We start from the raw sequence: 18,549 nt of genomic DNA, 5'->3' as shown, positions 1-18,549 counted from the left end.
ACGCTGGTAAAGCGCTGCTAAGACCCCTTTCACACTGAGGCGCTTTTCAGGCGCTTTGGCGTTAAAAAAAGCTTCCTCAATGGGAAGGGGGCTTTAGGAGCGGTGTATTAACCGCTCCTAAAGCGCTGCAAAGAAGCTGCATGCAGGACTTTTTTTGACGCCCTGCCAGCTCAGCGCCTCAGTGTGAAAGCACTCAGGCTTTCACATTGGGATTGCAGATGCAGCTTCTTTCAGGCGCTTTTTTTTAATGCTAAGACCATTTTCACACTGGGGTGTTTTTCAGGCGCTTTAGTGTGAAAGCACTCGAGTTTTCACATTGGGATTGCAGATGCAGCTTCTTTCAGGCGTTTTACAGGCGCTTTTTTTAACGCTAAAGCGCTTGAAAAATGCCCCAGTGTGAAAGGGCCCTAACTCCTACAGCGCCCCCTGTGGTTAACTCCCAAACTGCAACTGTCATTTTCACAATAAACAATGCAATTTAAATGCATTTTTTGCTGTGAAAATGACAATGGTCCCAAAAATGTGTCAAAATTGTCCGAAGTGTCCACCATAATGTCGCAGTCACGAAAAAAATCGCTGATCGCCTCCATTAGTAGTAAAAAAAAAAAAAAAAAAATAAAACTATCCCCTATTTTGTAAACGCTATAAATTTTGCGCAAACCAATCGATAAACGCTTATTGCGATTTTTTTACCAAAAATAGGTAGAAGAATACGTATCGGCCTAAACTGAGGAAAAAAAATGTTATATATGTTTTTGGGGGATATTTATTATAGCAAAAAGTAAAAAAAAAAATTTTCAAAATTGTCGCTCTATTTTTGTTTATAGCGCAAAAAATAAAAACCGTAGAGGTGATCAAATACCACCAAAAGAAATCTCTATTTGTGGGGAAAAAAGGATGCCAATTTTGTTTGGGAGCCACGTTGCACGACTGCGCAATTATCTGTTAAAGCGACGCAGTGCCGAATTGTAAAAACCCCTTGGGTCATTTAGCAGCATATTGGTCCGGTCCTTAAGTGGTTAAATAGAAGCAGTGTAAATGCTGAAACTTGATCTGGTATCAGCATCTTGTAGTCCCTGTAAAGCAGGGCAGGAGTGTGAGAGGAAGAAGCAGCACAATAAGCCAGTTTAACAGGCAGGTGGGCAGGATGACCTGGGCACTGAGGAAGTGGGATGAATGATGCTGGCCATCAAACTGAGGACATTCAGCAGCAGAATAAAAGTGCTGAAGGTAAAATGTCTGGATTGGAGTGAATAGTACAGAAAAATATTGTGTTCGTATTTTATCTTTTAATGGACTATTCATTTTTTATCTTGGGATTTCTGCGTTCTGCCTTAAGTAAATAAAGGTAAGTGCTGGGCGGATTCAGTCTTTTTTGTTAACTTCTGTATCTGAGTTTTGTTTATTTGCCTTTCTTCTCAAAGAAAATGTCATGTTTCTGAAGGCTCTAATCTGGGTTTCTTCTTCTTGTGGTGTCTGGTCTTATCTTTTAAATCTTTAGATTTCCCTGATTTTTTGCCATTGTTGTTGAAAACAACCTTTGGATGTTTAGATTTTTTGTCTTTTGTTTTTGTTTTTGGAGGTTTAGTCGAAGTTGGCCTCTTTGGCACCTTAGTGGTCACAAGCATTTTGAAATTTGTCCTATTAGTCATTTTTGTATGTTCTGTTCCAATTGGGTTCTTTATGGTACTTTCAATAAGGGAAGCTTTGGTGGCCTGAACTTTAGTTGACTTCTTTGGATGTTTCGTTGGTGGTGTTTTTTTGAGTTTGTCCTTTGTTGGTCTCTTGGTAGGTCTCAGTTTAGTAGGTGTAATTTTACGTACACTGGCCTTGGTTGGCTTTGTTGAAAGTTTAGTTGGTGATGTTTTTTTAAGAATATTCTTTGTCGGCTTTTTCATGCTTTTGGTAGGTGTAGGCTGTTTAACACTTGGCTTAACCTGCTTCTTTTTATCTTTGATTGGGGATGTTGCAGTGATGGTGACTTTTGTAGACCTTATCAGTGTCGTCAATGGGGTTTGGGTGGTAATGAAAGTTGAAATATTTGTCTTTTCAGTTGGGTCACACTCTGTTACAACAGGTTCTGTAGGTGCCTTTGTTCTCTCGTTGGGTGCTACAGTTGTCGGAACACCAGTAATGACAGTTGAAATATTTTTCCTTTCAGATGGATCATACTCTATGTCAGTGGATTCTGTAGGTGCCTTTGTTAGCTCAGTAGGTAACACAGTTGTCATTGTTAAAGGCTTCTTAGTAGTTGTCAATTTGACTGGAGGTTTAGTTGTACGTGGAGGCCTGGGGGGCCTGGGGGCCTGTTTGACTGGTTTCTGCTGTGTTCTAATTTCTTCATTAAGAATTTCAAGAGCGGTCCCTGGAACAAAATAGAAAACCATATAATCCATGTTACATGTTAACCACTTAAGCCCCAGACCTTTAGGCAGCTAAATGCCCAGGCCAGGTTTTGCGATTCGGCACTGCGTCGCTTTAACAGACAATTGCGCGGTCGTGCGATGTGGCTACCAAACAAAATTGGCGTCCTTTTTTTCCCACAAATAGAGCTTTCTTTTGGTGGTATTTGATCACCTCTGCAGTTTTTATTTTTTGCGCTATAAACAAAAATATAGGGACAGTTTTGAAAAAAATGCAATATTTTTTACTTTTTTCTATAATAAATATCCCCCAGAAATATATATAAAAAAAAAAAAAAATTCCTGAGTTTAGGCCGATACGTATTCTTCTACCTATTTTTGGTAAAAAAAAAATCACAATAAGCGTTTATCGGTTGGTTTGCGCAAAATTTATAGCGTTTACAAAATAGGGGATAGTTTTATTGCATTTTTATTAATTTTTTTTTTTTTACTACTAATGGCGGCGATCAGAGATTTTTTTCGTGACTGCGACATTATGGCGGACACTTCGGACAATTTTTACACATTTTTGGGACCATTGTCATTTTCACAGCAAAAAATGCATTTAAATTGCATTGTTTATTGTGAAAATGACAGTTGCAGTTTGGGAGTTAACCACAGGGGGCGCTGAAGGGGTTATGTTTCACCTAGTGTGTGTTTACAACTGTAGGGGGGTGTGGCTGTAGGAGTGACGTCATCGATTGTGTCTCCCTATAAAGGGGATGACACGATCGATGCAGCCGCCACAGTGAAGCACGGGGAAGCCGTGTTTACACGCAGCTCTCCCCGTTCTTCAGTTCCAGGGACCGATCGCGGGTCCCCAGTGGCGATCGGGTCTCGCGGTCCCGGAGCTTCGGACCGGGTCGCGGGCGCGCGCTGAGGGCGCGCGCCCACGACCCAAGGCTAGGTAGATGTAAACGACGTGCCGGTACATCGATCTGCCCAGCCGTGCCATTCTGCCAACGTATATCGTCGTGCGGCGTTTGTTAAGTGGTTAATTGGAATTTTTGGACCAGTGTTTTATTGACCCCTTAGACATTGAAGCCAAAATAAGCAACAGCATGGGCCGTATTTATAAAGGGGTGAATGGAACTTTCACCGAACATTCACCACCAGTGAATCACTTTCATTTAAAATGCATATACCAGGAAGATTTATCTACAGTGAATGTTTGGTGAATATATGATTCACTGATTTATAAATATGTCCTAAGTTTCTGGGTTATGTGACAATAACTCTGTGAGTAATATTCCTACCTAGATCATTTTATGTTTTTCAAGGGACATAAAGGGGTTTTATTTTATACAATGTTTGATTTTTTTCAAATTTTTTAACTTTTGTTATTATCATTATTTTATTATTATTAAAAAAAACACTGTACTGTCTGATACACAACTTAATGCTTGTCATTTTATTTTTGTTTCCAAAAAAAGGCTCCTTTGCAGCACTTGTAAAAATAAAATAGCAGATATGGCACCAAATTTCACCTGCTCTACAGTGCTGTCCCCAGCAATCTCTTCCTTGTCACAAGATGTCTTCATATCAGCCCAGAAGATCGAGGGCATATTGTGAGTGCAAGTTGTCATGGCCCATCCCCCGAGGGGGGCATCAGCACAACATCTTGCACACAGAATGTATATATGTCATGAAAACCAGTGCTCCTCTTTGAAAGTCTGCAGTTATGATGAAATGCATCAGTATACATGTGATGACTCACTTTTCTGCCTATTGAGGAGGAACAGATGTACATATGGGCATGACACAATTAATTTTATGATAATGTGTGTGAGCAGGAACATGGATAAATAGCAAAACCTCTAATACATTGAATGAGAACTGAATTATCTACCCTCCAAACAGGAAGGGTGCTTGATAAAATGAATTTAAAATTAATAAAGGACATTTGTGAATCCAAATTCTTCAGCCTCATATCTCAAAAATATTACCAGATTCTGGATAATTATGGAAATATAGATTCATGAAATGAAACAGGTATGAAAACTGTGGAATGTACACTAACCATAAAAAAACATCATGTTTTGGGAACAGTCCCTTTTCAGAGCAAAAAAATAAAGATTTTGGGCCAGATCCACATAGATCGGCACCGGCGCAGCGTATCTAAGATACGCTACGCCGCCGTAACTTACTTTGCTTTGTTTCAAATCCACAACGAATTTGCGCCGTAAGTTACGGCGGCGTAGTGTATCTTTGGCGGCGGAATTCAAATCGGCGATTAGGGGGCGTGATTCATTTAAATGAAGTGCGTCCCCACGCCCAATGAACTGCTCATTCTCCTTTTTGAAATTTCCCGCCATGCATTGCGCTAAATGACGTCGCAACAACGTCATTTTTTTAACTTAGACGTGAATTACGTCCATCCCTATTCACGGACGACTTACGCAAAAAAAAAAAAAATCAAATTTTTACGCGGGAACGACGGCCATACTTAACATGGCAAGTCTATCTATACGCCACAAAATACCAGCTTTAACTATACGCCGGAAAAAGCTGACTAGAGACGACGTAAGAGAATGCGACGGCCGCGCGTACGTTCGTGGATCGTCGGAAATAGATAATTAGCATACCCGAGGCAGAAAAGACGCGAACTCCACCCAGCGGACGCCGGAGTATTGCATCTACGATCCAAAGGCGTACGAAGCCGTGCCCAGATGCCGTTGTATCTTGGTTTGAGGATTCAAACTAAAGATACGACACAGGAAATTTGAAAGTACGCCGGAGTATCAGTAGATACGCCGGCGTACTCTCTCTGTGGATCTGGCCCTTTGTTTTTGATGGTGTCTATATATGAAAAAAGGACATAAAAGAGGGTGTTATAATGCTTATTTTCTGCAAATTTGTGGACGAATTATGCGCAGGCCTGTAATGAATTTAAAGGTCAAGTTCACCTTTTACAAAAATAATTGCAGGTAACAAAATGTGCATTTATTATTTTTTTAATTCTGCAGTCTGTATTGCTTTGCACCTGCGATCAGCAGATTGTGGGTGCAATGCCTGGATCCTGCAGACTCTAAGTATACTGTCTGCCCAGACTTCTGATACAGGCAGACAGTTACTTAAAGGCAGGAAGAATCAAAAAATGAGAGTGCTAACCAGCGCCCTTGCAGTTCATTGAGAACTTCAAGCTGTTGGCCACAGAGGCCGATGTTAATTGTAGCTCATTTATTCACAGAAGTCTTTTAACAAATGACACGTACTGTTTTTAAATTCTGACAGCGGGTGCAGGGAGAGGATCCTCTGCCCGCTGTCACAGGCAGGGGGGGGGGGGGTCGGAAGAGGAGGGTGCAGGAGCTGGAACATGTAATATAAGTGCTCAGTGACAGATCAGTGTTAAAATACTCCCTTTGAAAGGTAAGTTTGTCATATTGTGCCATTAAGTGGTGCATAAACCTGCAGGGGGCCCATTAAAAAAAAAGTTTATTACTCAAAGTGGATTAACCAGCTCGTGAAAATAGGCTATATGGATAACAGAAATGGGTATATCTACTTACTTTCTTGTGCAACAAATGGGATGACTTTGCTTCTGGTCCTTACTGGAGTAGGATTATAGTTACACTTCCCAGGGGGCGCTCTCCTGAAAATAAAATAAAGTTATACAGGTAGAAAGTGGAATTGTTCCCAGCAAACATGGCTCTATTTGGAGCTCATGTTGCCAAATTCACAAGAAATAAATAATTGGCTTAATAAATTGACCAAGTCAATTCACGGCCATTCAGGGTGAATTTGCATTGCCTTTTTCCTAGGCATTTGTCTACTTACATTTCCTTTTCGGGTCACTTCATTCTTCTTTGGGCTGCTCTATATTCCATTTAGCGTGGTTACATGCATTTGCACTTGTTTTACATGTTTTTGCTTGCTGTACTTTTTTCACTGCACTGTACTATACTGCAATGGCATGAACTATGCCCATTGGGATAACCTGGATTTTGCACTGCCTATATAGTTGGAATCAATTCAAAAATGTGAATGGGCCAAAAAATCAGTCCTCACCCCAGCACCCACTTCCCACATGTTTCACCTACACTAGCTTAGATATAGAGGTGGGGGAACCAGACAGAGGATTCCATATATACACATATTGGGTTGAACCAGTTAAGAACAATGGCCCAGATTCACGTAGATTCGCCTATCTTTAGGCGGGCATAGCGCATCTCAGATACACTACGCCGCCGTAACTTAGAGCGGCAGGTCCCGTATTCCCGTATGTGGAAGTGGTGGGCGTGTTTTATGGAAATTAATCGTGACCCCACGTAATTGACGCTTTTAACGAACGGCGCATGCGCCGTCCGTGGACGTATCTCAGTGCGCATGCTCCAAATTACGCCGCAAAGACTCAATGCTTTCGACGTGAACGTAACTTACGCACAGCCCCATTCACGGACGACTTACGCAAACGACGTAAAACGTGAAAAATTTGATGCTGTTCCGACATCCATACCTAACATTGGTACGCCTCATAGAGGAGGGGTAACTTTACGCTCAAAAAAGCCTTACGTAAACGACGTAAAAAAAGGCGCCGGGCGCACGTACGTTTGAGAATCGGCGTATCTAGCTCATTACCATATTCAACGTGTAAATCGACGGAAGCGCCACCTAGCGGCCAGCGTAAATATGCAACTTAGATACGACGGTGTAAGAGACTTACGCCAGTCGAATCTAAGACAAATCTATGCGTAACTGATTCTAAGAATCAGGCGCATAGATACGACGCCTCCAACTCAGAGTTACGACGGCATATCTGGAGATACGCCGGCGTAACTCCTTTGAGAATCTGGGCCAAAGTATTTCTTAAAGGAATAAGCACAGTGGGCCATATTCTCAGAAGAGTTACGACGGAGTATCTCAGTATCTCAGATCCGACAGGTGTAAGTCACTTACACTGTCGGATCTTAAATGTAATTCGCCGCCGGCCGCTAGGTGGCGTTTACGTTCAGGTCTCATTTGTTTATGCAAATGAGCCTGATACACCGATTCCTGAACGAAATTGCGTCGCGTAACCGTCGCTTACGTCGTTTGCGTAAGCGTAAGGTTACCCCTGCTATATGAGGGGTAACCTTACGCCAGTCCCACGTATGCCATGTTAAGTACGGCGTCGGGTCCGCGTCGTCTTTTCCCGTCGGGTACGTAGTTTTCGTAAGTCGTTCTTGAATACGACTTTACGTCAATGACGCACACGTCGGCGTCATTGACGTTTTCCGCCGAGAACTGGAGCATGCGCACTGGGCTATTTTTAGCCCGGCGCATGTGCAGTTCGATCGGAACGGGGGCGCGCTTAATTGAAATATAAGCCGCCCCCTTTGATATACGCGGGGATACGCCGGGCCTTTTACACTACGCCTCCACAAACTACGGAGCAAGTGCTTGAGGAATATGGCACTTGCTCCAGTAAGTTGGGGCGTCGTAGTGTAAATGGCTTACGCTATGGCCGCGGGAAAAGTACGAGAATCTGGCCCAGTGTGCTTTAGCCTGTCTAAAGTGATGTATTTAGCCATATGAAATAAAACTTCAAATATATGTAAATCCATACATTAGGTCAGCCTTTTTATAACAGGGTGCCTTGAGGCTTCTTCAGGGGTGCGGCCTTAACAAAATGCCTAAAAATTGATAAAAAACTGTATACAAGCACATTTGTCTGTTTAAGCCTAGCAGCATTAAATTGTTTGAGTGTTTGTCTGCTTCCATGCTTGGCTGTTTGTTCTGCAGAGGCGCATTGCGGGCGGTATTACCATGGTTTCCCATTGTTTTAAATGGGAAGGAGCGGTATAGGAGCGGTATACATACCGCTCCTCTCACCGCTCCAAAGATGCTGCTTGCAGGAGATTTTTTTCTCTCCTGCCAGCGCATTGCCTAAGTGTGGGATGATCCACTTTATTATTTGTACTCTAAAGAACGGCAAATCTTGATTATGGCAATCCACACAATGTCTTACTACATTCATTTTTTTTGTTAGTTCTGATGTTAGAAAGATGGTCTCTAAGTCGTTCACACAGCCGTCTTGTTCTACCTGCAAATTGCTTACAAGTCATGCAAGACTTGGTCATATAAGGTAACTATTGTTATATGACCTAACTGTGTGTGGATCACAACTCGAACAACGACCATGACCTCATTTGTACATGCTTGTCTTGCTCAACCATGTGCCTGCATTGGTTTTAGAAAGAAATAAACTAGGATATAACATTTATAATGGTAGGTTCCCTCCTAGCTACAAAATGAACCCCTATAATACCTGCTTCACCCTTGTCACCATTTAAAAATGGTAAATACCTGAAACCAATTACCATATATACTCGAGTATAAGCCGACCTGAATATAAGCCGAGGCACCTAATTTTACCACAAAAAAATAAATGGGAAAACGTATTGACTCGAGTATAAGCCTAGGGTGTCCATGTGCATGCCTCACTGTGCCTCACTTTGCCTCACTGTGTCCATGTGCATGCCTCACTGTGTCCGTGCCTCACTGTGCCCATGCCTCACTGTGCCCATGCCTCAGTGCCCATGCCTCACTGTGTCCATGACTAGACTGACGTTTAACATGGGAGTCTATGGAAGGGGTGCCCAGCTTTGAAAAATCGGTGCTCCCCAGCCGTAGGTTCCCCAAACAAAAAACTTTGCACACTTGTAGAGGAGAAATAGGGCTACATGTGTGCCAAGTACCGGGACCAGGAGACCTACGACCGGCCGGTACTGGGTCCCCAAATTCACCGGAGAAATTACCGTTTAACATGGGAGTCTATGAAAGGGGTGCCCGGCTTTGAAAAATTGGCGCTCCCCGGCCGTAGGTCTCCCGGACAACAAACTTTGCACACTTTTAGAGGAAGAGTGGGGCTACATGTGTAGCCGGCCAGTACCAGGTCTCCAAAGTCTGGGAGATCAGGCGCAAAAAGGTGACTCAAGTATAAGCCGAGGGGGGCATTTTCAGCACACAAAAAATGTGCTGAAAAACTCGGCTTATACTCGAGTATATACGGTAGTTTTATTTTCTCACATTCTAAACTATAATAGGTAAAGAAGATGGTAGACTGAACGTCCCTCTTCACTTTTTTATTTTTAGATTGTTGTTTCTTCTCCTTCAAAATGATTTCTCTGGGAGTCTGTTTAGCACTAGTGTATGCTTTTCTTATAACTGACTGATTTAGCCAGGCTCTAGAAATCTCTCCATCATTTGCACCATTCTTTATAAACCCTCTAAAGTAGAACAGTTTCATCGGCCCCCTAATTAAGTGGCCCCTGGGTAAGGTATGGTTAACATAGGTTGGGTAACAGCTATCAGCATTGGCGCGGGGAATTACTATAGCTTGTCACTTGAATGACATTTTTCAGCACGTTGGGGCTGCTGACATCACGTCCAAGATGTCAGCACCCAGCAGCAGTCTCAGTAAAGCACAATAGATGTCCATATATTCTTATGGAAAGATTTTCGTTGAAATACAATTTCTTGCAATACTGTCACTTTATAAAAAAAATTAAGTGTAGAAAGATGCATGGGAGTGGAACATTCGGCACCTTATGAACTGGGTCATGTTGGAAAGCCTGCCATGTTCAGCTAAAGTGGCTCCAGTATGACTCTACCCAGGGCCCCATATCATCTAAAACCAACCCTGCCCTGCATCTTCATCAACCCTGCTGTATTTACATAAAAGTGGTGTGTACAGCCTTGACTGTTAATTGAAAACACGGACACAGAAAGGAAGTATGTATGCAAGATAATGAACCCTTCAAAGGAAGCAGGCCGTTATGGCTGTAATGTGTACCTCCAATGGAGAACATGTGTACATTTCTCAACAAGAGGAAACTATCAGAAAGCAGAAATAGGACAGATATGGTCCAGCAGGCACTTATATTCCATTATAGATGTACTGGATATTTATACTGCTTTAATATACAAGGAACAGGTGGGATGAGTTACAGTGTGCTTTGTAATCACTGAGCTATGCTAGAAAGTGTACTGAGGGCGCTATGGAGTAATATGTAATTACACAACGTATCCTATAATATGCAACAACAAGTAAATTAATAAAAATGTGTCCTGTTGTACGTGATAAATCAATCAATAAATCAATAGTAAATAATAAAGTCCCATTGGTGCAAACAAAGATACAACATCAATGCTCGAATATCCTCTAGATATATTTCTTGCTGTGATACAAAAACCATCTTCGGTCGTGCAAACTTAGTTGATCTTTCACCACCTGGATAATTAGTACGACACCCAATGTGCACAAGTAGTAAATTGTGCTTACCAGACCTGGTTGACCTCTTTAATGAAAAAGACGGTCAGATGCGCTTGAGCAGGATAATGCCTGCAGAGATATAAATCGACTGGAGCATGTACGATACCTCACCCTCAGAATGTTGAGATTTTAGAACATGAAATAGAGCTGCCATAGTGCAACGCTATTTTATTAAAATGGAATAAAAACACCAGCCAATTGGCTACTCACATAAAAAGTGCCCTTCTCCTGGCACTAGGGCTGCAAGCTTTGATAAAAAAACACTGGCTCTCCCACCTCCGTGGCAGCGTGCGTTCCACCAGCTGCTGACACTATCCAGACGATCGGGAAGTGACGTAGGACATAGTACACGTGACCATGTTCCGCCGCCGACGTAAGTTTCGTATATTTATAGTATTGTTGTTGCATATTATAGGATAAGTTGTGTAATTACATATTACTCCATAGCGCCCCCAGTACACTTTCTAGCACGCATCAGATAGAAGTCACATACACTTCATCACTTTCTATGGGAGCAGCTTAGCACACATTGTGTGTTTGGGACCTTTACATGGGCACCCAAATTATTGTTTAATAATATATATAAATATTTTTTTGGCGCGGAATTGTTTTTTATATAATCACTGAGCTATGTTGAGCCTAATTCAAAATTATTCTTACAGGAACCCTAAAAGGGCCCAACATCCACAAGGCACCTTCTCTCTGTCCGTCTCTCAATTCAGAAGCTTCTATCTATCTATCTACCTATCTATCTAGAACTGGCCTAACTGTAAGCTAAATAAAGTTTGCCATGAACTAGGTGCCATGGTGTAACAGTGGTTAATGGGAATAGTGAAACATGGGTGCTTCTAAATGACATGGTTGTTTGGAACACACTTTTATACATTTTCCAGCATCGGTTTCTTTTGCGGCTTTCAGCAGTTGGTCACATGACAACTCAAAGGCACAAAGAAAGTTGGTGCCTTTCCTCTGCCAGATGCAGATCTGAGTGGGGAGTAGGTAGCCATATAATGCCCATCATGTGTCATGTGCTGTAAATTCCATTCTGAGGTCTTAATGGGGACCATCTCCTCTAAGGGCCACCGTTATTGCCAATATTACCTATCTATAGCTATCTATCAAAAAGTTTGTGGTTAACATAAGCTAGCTCAACAGACTAAAAGTGCAAGCTTTGTTTTTTTTTTTTTGTTTTTTTTTCAAAAGCGGTGTAACTACAGTTCATGAAGCCCCATAGCAAAATTTTGATGAGGACACCTGGTGACCTCTCTCTGTGGCACCTCAAAGTGTTAACTGTGACTGTCACTATCGTTGAACCTAACATAAAGTATGCCAAAATCAAGGACCAGTAACATGATAGCTTAGCATAGTCAGTACTCTACAAAGGACCAGTGCTGTGGATTAAAGCTTTTAGAAGCCTTTAACGTTTAACCTTAAAGTTTCAACTGACTACTCTGTCCAGTACTCTATAACCCTAATGCCCTGTACACACGATCGGTTCATCCGATGAAAGCGGTCTGATGGATTTTTTCATCAGATATCCGATGAAGCTGACTTTCATCAGTCTTGCCTACACACTATCAGTTAAAAAACGATCGTGTCAGAACGCGGTGAGGTCAAACACAACGACGTGCTGAGAAAAATTAAGTTCAATGCTTCCGAGCATGCTTCAACTTGATTCTGAGCATGCGTTGATTTTTAACCGATGGATTTCCCCACAGACGATCGTTTTTGTCTATCGGTTCTTTAACCATCAGATAATTTTAAAACAGGTTCTAAGTTTTTTCACCGATGGGAAAAAAAAACAATGGGGCCCACACACGATCGGTTCGCCTGATGAAAACGGTCCATCAGACCATTTTCATCAGACAAACCGATCGTGTGTACGCGGCATAATACAAACTTCCAAGGCAGCTAAAGACTTTCCAGTGTGCCTCAGCAAGAAATAACTAGCTTTTCCAAGAAAGATTCATGTTGCCTCCACATTTACCAAAAAAGTCAGTAAACAAACCAGGAGTGGGTAGCATATATTTTTTAGGGCAGTCACAGTCAAAGTACCTAACATTCAACATGGCGTTACCGGCGGCTCCCGCATGCATGCAGGGGAGTGACGTCATCAAGTCACCCTTTTGCCAACCAAACAGCCCTAACCTATAGAGGCAGGGTCTCCACTAGACCTCTGAAGGTATGCTGTTCTATCTATATCTGCTGGCTTGCCTTCTTTCCATAGTCCATCCTGGTGCCATCTCTTCCCCAGGTAAGCGATGCACACACTCAAAGCCATCCACATGATGTAAAAGAAAACTTGATTCATTAGACCAGGCCACCTTCTTAGATTGCTCCATGGTACAGTTCTGATGTTCAGGTACCTATTGTGACCTGGAATTGGACTTTCCAGGTCCTGATCATTAGAGCGGGGTCGGGCTCTCGGGGCGTCGTGCTCCCAGCACAAAGGGAGATACGCAAATATGAGGACCCACAGCAAAAAGCCCAGTTCAGTGAGGCCGCATAGTTGTGTTACGTCAGCGCCAAGGCGTTAAAGCTGAAATCGAGGCAGATATGAAGGACACAAACTATGCCACTTTGTATGCATTAGTTCATCATCAAATACTGTATGTTTTTTCAATGTAAGCAGTGTAAGTACCTGAATTTGACTTGGTATCAGCCTCTGTATAGCAGAGTTCTGACTAGGAGAATGGGAAGTAGCACAAGATGCCAATAGGCTTTGCTGTGGTGCTTATGTGCTACCATGGAGCATGTTGATAGGAGGAAAGACAGAGAATGATAGAGAGATGAACTCATCAGTCAGCTGCCACTCTTTAAAATAATTGCAAACCTTTATTAAAAATAAATAGATGGTATACTTATCTGCACTGTGCAAGGATATTGCACAGAGCAGTCTCCTCTATGGAATCCCTCGCTGGTGCTCTCCATGCCTTCTCTTCCGAGGTTGCCCTCATAGCAAGCCTCTTGCTATGGAGTTACACGTGCGGGCGCAATCTGGAGTCAGGCTGAGTGTGTCCACAGACACACACAGCCCGGCCTGAAAAATTATTTGGCAGGTAAACAAAAATCTCCCATAGTAATTTATTTGCATATTTGGCTGATTGGAGTTCAGTTTTAATCTTCTTACAGTGCTAATTCCTGAGACAAGAATGCAGAGAGCACATCATAAAGTCACCTATAGTCTTCTTCCTAGACCTGTTCAGACTGCATTCCTTACACCACTGGATTAATATCCAAGTAAACACAATTTAGGGTTGAGCTCTAAAGGGGAATATAAAGTAAGACCATTCTAAGAATATAATAGACTTGCCCGGAGCTTGAAGGAAGTGAACAAGCATAGGGCATAGATGACAGGGTGGAAGGAAAACCAGGCAGTAGTGGGTTAGATTAGTTGTTAGGATATGAAAGGGCAGGACTTTTACCTTATTGGCCAAGCAGATGGGTTGATGGGGAGGAACAGGAGAGATAGTAGTTGGAGGGGCGGAGTATAGGGGCTTCACTTGCAGACTGAAAATTGTAGGAGGAACGTCCCTCCCTCCTTCCCTGGTGATTGTTTTGTGGTTCTGCTAAAGAGGTTGGACATTGGGGTCCTTGACGAGGGTCCAAAAACATGTTGTCTATCGATAAAACGGTGGGATTCATCTCAGATATGGAGTCCTCAGGTTGGTCTGGTTCAGTCTAGACCGACCGGGTAGTGTTAGGTGGTAGGAGTCTGTGGTCAGTTAGGATAGTCCTCTAGGCGGTGTTTGGTGGCTGGGGACAGAAACTAGATTATTGATAACAGACTCCAAAGTTGTGGAAGATGGTATTGTCAAAGATCTGCAACCATTCTTTGATCTGGATTGTTCGGACTGTTTTCTGTTATTCATGGTTTTGTTTAATATAAGGCCAAACAGGCCATTTAACTCCAATGTGGATTTAGTGTCGTTATTTACAGGTAAAGGAGCGTGGAGTTGGGTACTTAGTTATGTGAATACTGTTAAACAGGTGGGATCTGAACAACCCTAGTCAAGATAAAATAAGTTAAATTCTTTGGACACTTAGATAGAGTGTCCACTTTAGATGAATAAATGTATTAGGAGATATGCGACATCTGAGGCAAGTCAGGTGACCACAAATATATGAGCAAATAGTATATTGTAGTGACAAGTAACTGTGATTTAGCATCTATACTTTTGGCACTCAATCAGGATAATACATCACAAATGTTTTGCACGTTTAATAACTCAAGCAGTACATATTGAGTACTATATATCTCTAAAGATACCAACCTGGATGGGTCTACAAAACGGTACAGGGTTCCATAGGGGGACAATGAGGTTGGATCCGATGTTGACAGAAAATACAGTTCCCCTATTAAGAATATTAAGAAAAAGTAAGTTTACTTGTATGTGCACATACATGTGGGTAATTGAGTATGTGTGTGTGTGTTTGCATGACTAGCCAAAATCTAGTCAGAAATACTAGTCAGTACCAGTGTGCAAAGGTGTATTTGCTTTGGAAGAATAAATTACCTCTAACGTTGGGTGTCCTACATGTGTGGATGTTGCTGCGTTATATAAAAATATTAGCTTAGTTGTTTTACATTTAGGAATGGGGGGCCAGATTCTGATACATTTACGTTGCTCCACAGCAGCGTAACGTATCCCATTTACGTTACACCGCCGCAGGTTTACAGCGTAAGTGCCTGATTCTCAAAACTCTTACCTGTAAACTTGCGGCGGTGTAACGTAAATGCGCTCGGCGCAAGCCCGCCCAATTCAATTGGGGCGGGCACCATTTAAATTAGGCACGTTCCCGCGCCGAACATGCTCTGTCGGGTAAATTACCCGACGTGCATTGCGCTAAATGACGTCGCACGGACGTCATTTGTTTAGACGTTAACGTAAATGGCATCCAGGGCCATTCACGGACGACTTACGCAAACGACGTGTTTTTTTAAATTTCGACGCGGGAACGACGGCCATACTTAACATGGCTTAGAACAACTAGGGCTCAGCCCTAATTTTACGCGGCGTAACTCGACGGAAACAACGTAAAGTTAGATCGACGGGCAGCGCGGACTTTCGGGGATCGCCGTAACTATTCATTTGCATATTCTACGCCGACCGCAATGGCCTCGCCACCTAGCAGCCGGCCTAGAATTGCATCCTTAAGATCCGACAGTGTAATTCAATTACACCTGTCGGATCTTAGGGCTAGCTATGCGTAACTGATTCTATGAATCAGTCGCATAGTTAGAACAGGCCGGAACACAGAGATACGACGGCGTATCAGGAGATACGCCGTCGTATCTCTTTTGTGAATCTGGCCCGGGGTGCCTCAGGATTGTGCATAATTTTAAAGGGTACATTGACTGTAAAAAGGTTGAGAAACACTGCTCTAGGTAACCACTTGTGTCTTTGTATTACTCCATTCCACAAGAATACCTTCATACCCCAATGTGTTAAGACCCACTGGTTAACTGTGTGTGTGTGCTAGTTACTTGCAATACACCTCTTAAATAACGTCAGACCAGGCATGGACAACGTTCAATACTTTACTTGAAAAAGTACAAAATATACATTTCTTAGTCCAACATATAAAGGCAATATTATTCCTAATTTCTAACTATAATTACCAGCTTATGTGCTTCCCCAGCATACCTGCAAAAGTGCATTCCAATAATCATAGTCCTTCACAGGTTCTCTCACACAATTGTAGGTCCTTCAGGGTAAACTCTATGTTCAAAGTTGCTACACGTGGACAGTAGCACACAACATCCTTTTGCTTTTCCAGGTTCTATTTTCCGTCTTAATCCCTTAAGGGTCTCACATCTCACAGCTGTGCTGGAACTCTCTGGACTCTTTTGTCTCTTTCCCAAGAAACCTCTCTGAGCCGGACCACTGACCCAATTTATAATCACACAGGACAAGGGGGCCGGACCAAGATAGGATCATGCCAAAAAGGCCAGGAAACCGTCATGGAATTAACTTTTACCTTCCTGGCTGGGCAGCACCAAACTAACTGTTTCAACCTGCCCACATGCTGGCTATAGCAACACATTTTGTTTTCTCTTAGGGAGGAAGGAATCTGATTTGTTATTGAGACAATGATGTCATAATGATTTAGCTTAGTCTGTTTAATGAGTTACCTGCTTCATCTTCTGCAAAGGAAATGATGTATTTGGTGTATTTGTTTATTAGCTTCGGGAAAGCGCAGACTGCATTGTCTCCCATACAGATATCCTGCCTTGTCCATGTCTTGGTTTTCTCATCTTCATGCAATGCCATAAGCCGACTGTGTAAAAAAAAACAAAATGTCAATGCATTATAATAAAGAAAACTTTTCTTCTACACATGGATGATGAAAATATTTTTCTTCTATGTTATGGAGGACCCATCAATGGAGCAAAATGTAACAAACGGGTGGAGATAGGGATTGAGTCACTGGGTTTCCCAAGTGGATTTTGATGTGTGAATCGTGTAGAAGACTTTTTTGACCCTCTGAACTTTCAGAACAATGGGGGTTATTTACGAAAGGCAAACACACTTTGCACTGCAAGTGCACTTGTAAGTGCAGTCGCTATAGATCTGAGGGGGAAATCTGAAATGAGGGGGAAGCTCTGCTGATTTTTTATCATCCAATCATGTGCAAGCTAAAATACTATTTTTTATTTTCCTTGCATGTACCCCTTATATCTACAGCGACTGAACTTCCAAGTGCACTTTGAAGTCAGTGGCGCATTGCAAGGGGAATATCTCCTAAACCATACAGGTTTAGTAGATATTCTTTTTACCTACAGGTAAGCCTTATTATAGGCTTACCTGTAAGTAAAAGAAAGAAAATTTACTATACAACCACTTTAATTTAAATGCTGGTCCCTAGAGCTGCTTATACTTAGGTCCCTTCACTCCCCTGTCATGTTCACCCCAAAGTGTAGACGCCCTGTGTAAGCTCCCGTTGTTCTGGTCAGAACTTACACAGGAAATAGGACCCACCCCCCACCTCCGATTGACAACATTGATGCATAGTGATTGGCAGTGAAGGCATTCAGCGCTTCCTCGTAGGAGGATGGAAAATGAGTCGCCTGCTTATCATACTTTGAACCAAAAGAACAAGCAGAGGTGGTTAAAGGAAACCTATGGGCAAAGCACGTAGATTCATTTTGAGAAAATAAGAACTAACTTACAAACCTGAAAGATAAAGGAAAGCATAAGATTCAGAAACCACTCAAAACTGAAATATTAATGTTCAGTGAAGGTAGACTTACAGCCTTTACAGTGTAGACAACACTTTGTTGACTAAGCCAAGGTTTTACCTTTGATTCCCTGAAATAGGCATCATTACGACCATATTGCCTCAATTCTTACCCATTCATGAAATCTCCGAAGATGTAAAGGCCATTTAAATTTGGTGAGTCACAGCCCCGGTAGACATACCCGCCAGTCACTGACTTGCCAACACTGTGACCGTAAGAAAAAATTGGTAGAATATCACCTATAAAAGACAAACAAAATGAAATAGTCATGAATGTACAGTCACAGAAAAAAGAGGTACAAATAATATATACAAAATATGAATTTATTTAGCAGAAAAAAAAAATCTGATCTGTAATTTTCTAAACAATTTTATAAACAAAAAATAAAAGTAGTACCACCTTCTGCTAAGGCAAAGAGATGAACCAGAGGAATTTACCTTCTCAATTTAAAAACAGTGGGCCAGATTCACAAAGAGATACGACGGTGTATCTCCTGATACACCATTGTATCTCTGACTTAAACTGGTCCTATCTATGCGTCTGATTCATAGAATCAGTTACGCATAGATATGGCTAAGATCCGACAGTGTTACACTGTGTTACACTGTCGGATCTTATTTTCAATTTGAAAATAGCGCCGGGGGCGTTCC

General features: G+C 42.1%; 1 protein-coding gene across 1 annotated transcript in view; it reads right to left on the bottom strand.

Annotated features, from left to right (window-relative positions):
* Positions 1-958: 958 nt before the first annotated feature.
* Positions 959-18,549, bottom strand: part of HHIPL2 (HHIP like 2) — a 74,674-nt gene continuing 57,083 nt past the window's right edge. Inside the window, exons 5-9 of the mRNA XM_040351412.1 lie at positions 18,012-18,138; positions 16,793-16,938; positions 14,931-15,012; positions 5,912-5,994; positions 959-2,365 (exon numbers count right to left, since the gene is read on the bottom strand). Of these exons, the coding sequence (XP_040207346.1) occupies positions 1,431-2,365; positions 5,912-5,994; positions 14,931-15,012; positions 16,793-16,938; positions 18,012-18,138 (1,373 nt within the window). The 3' untranslated portion in view covers positions 959-1,430. The remainder of the gene's footprint in view (positions 2,366-5,911; positions 5,995-14,930; positions 15,013-16,792; positions 16,939-18,011; positions 18,139-18,549) is intronic.

This window comes from Rana temporaria, chromosome 4 (assembly GCF_905171775.1).
Source record: "Rana temporaria chromosome 4, aRanTem1.1, whole genome shotgun sequence".
Lineage (NCBI taxonomy): Eukaryota > Metazoa > Chordata > Amphibia > Anura > Ranidae > Rana > Rana temporaria.
Note: the sequence above shows the minus strand (reverse complement) of the source record. Positions and strands in the feature narration are given on the sequence as shown.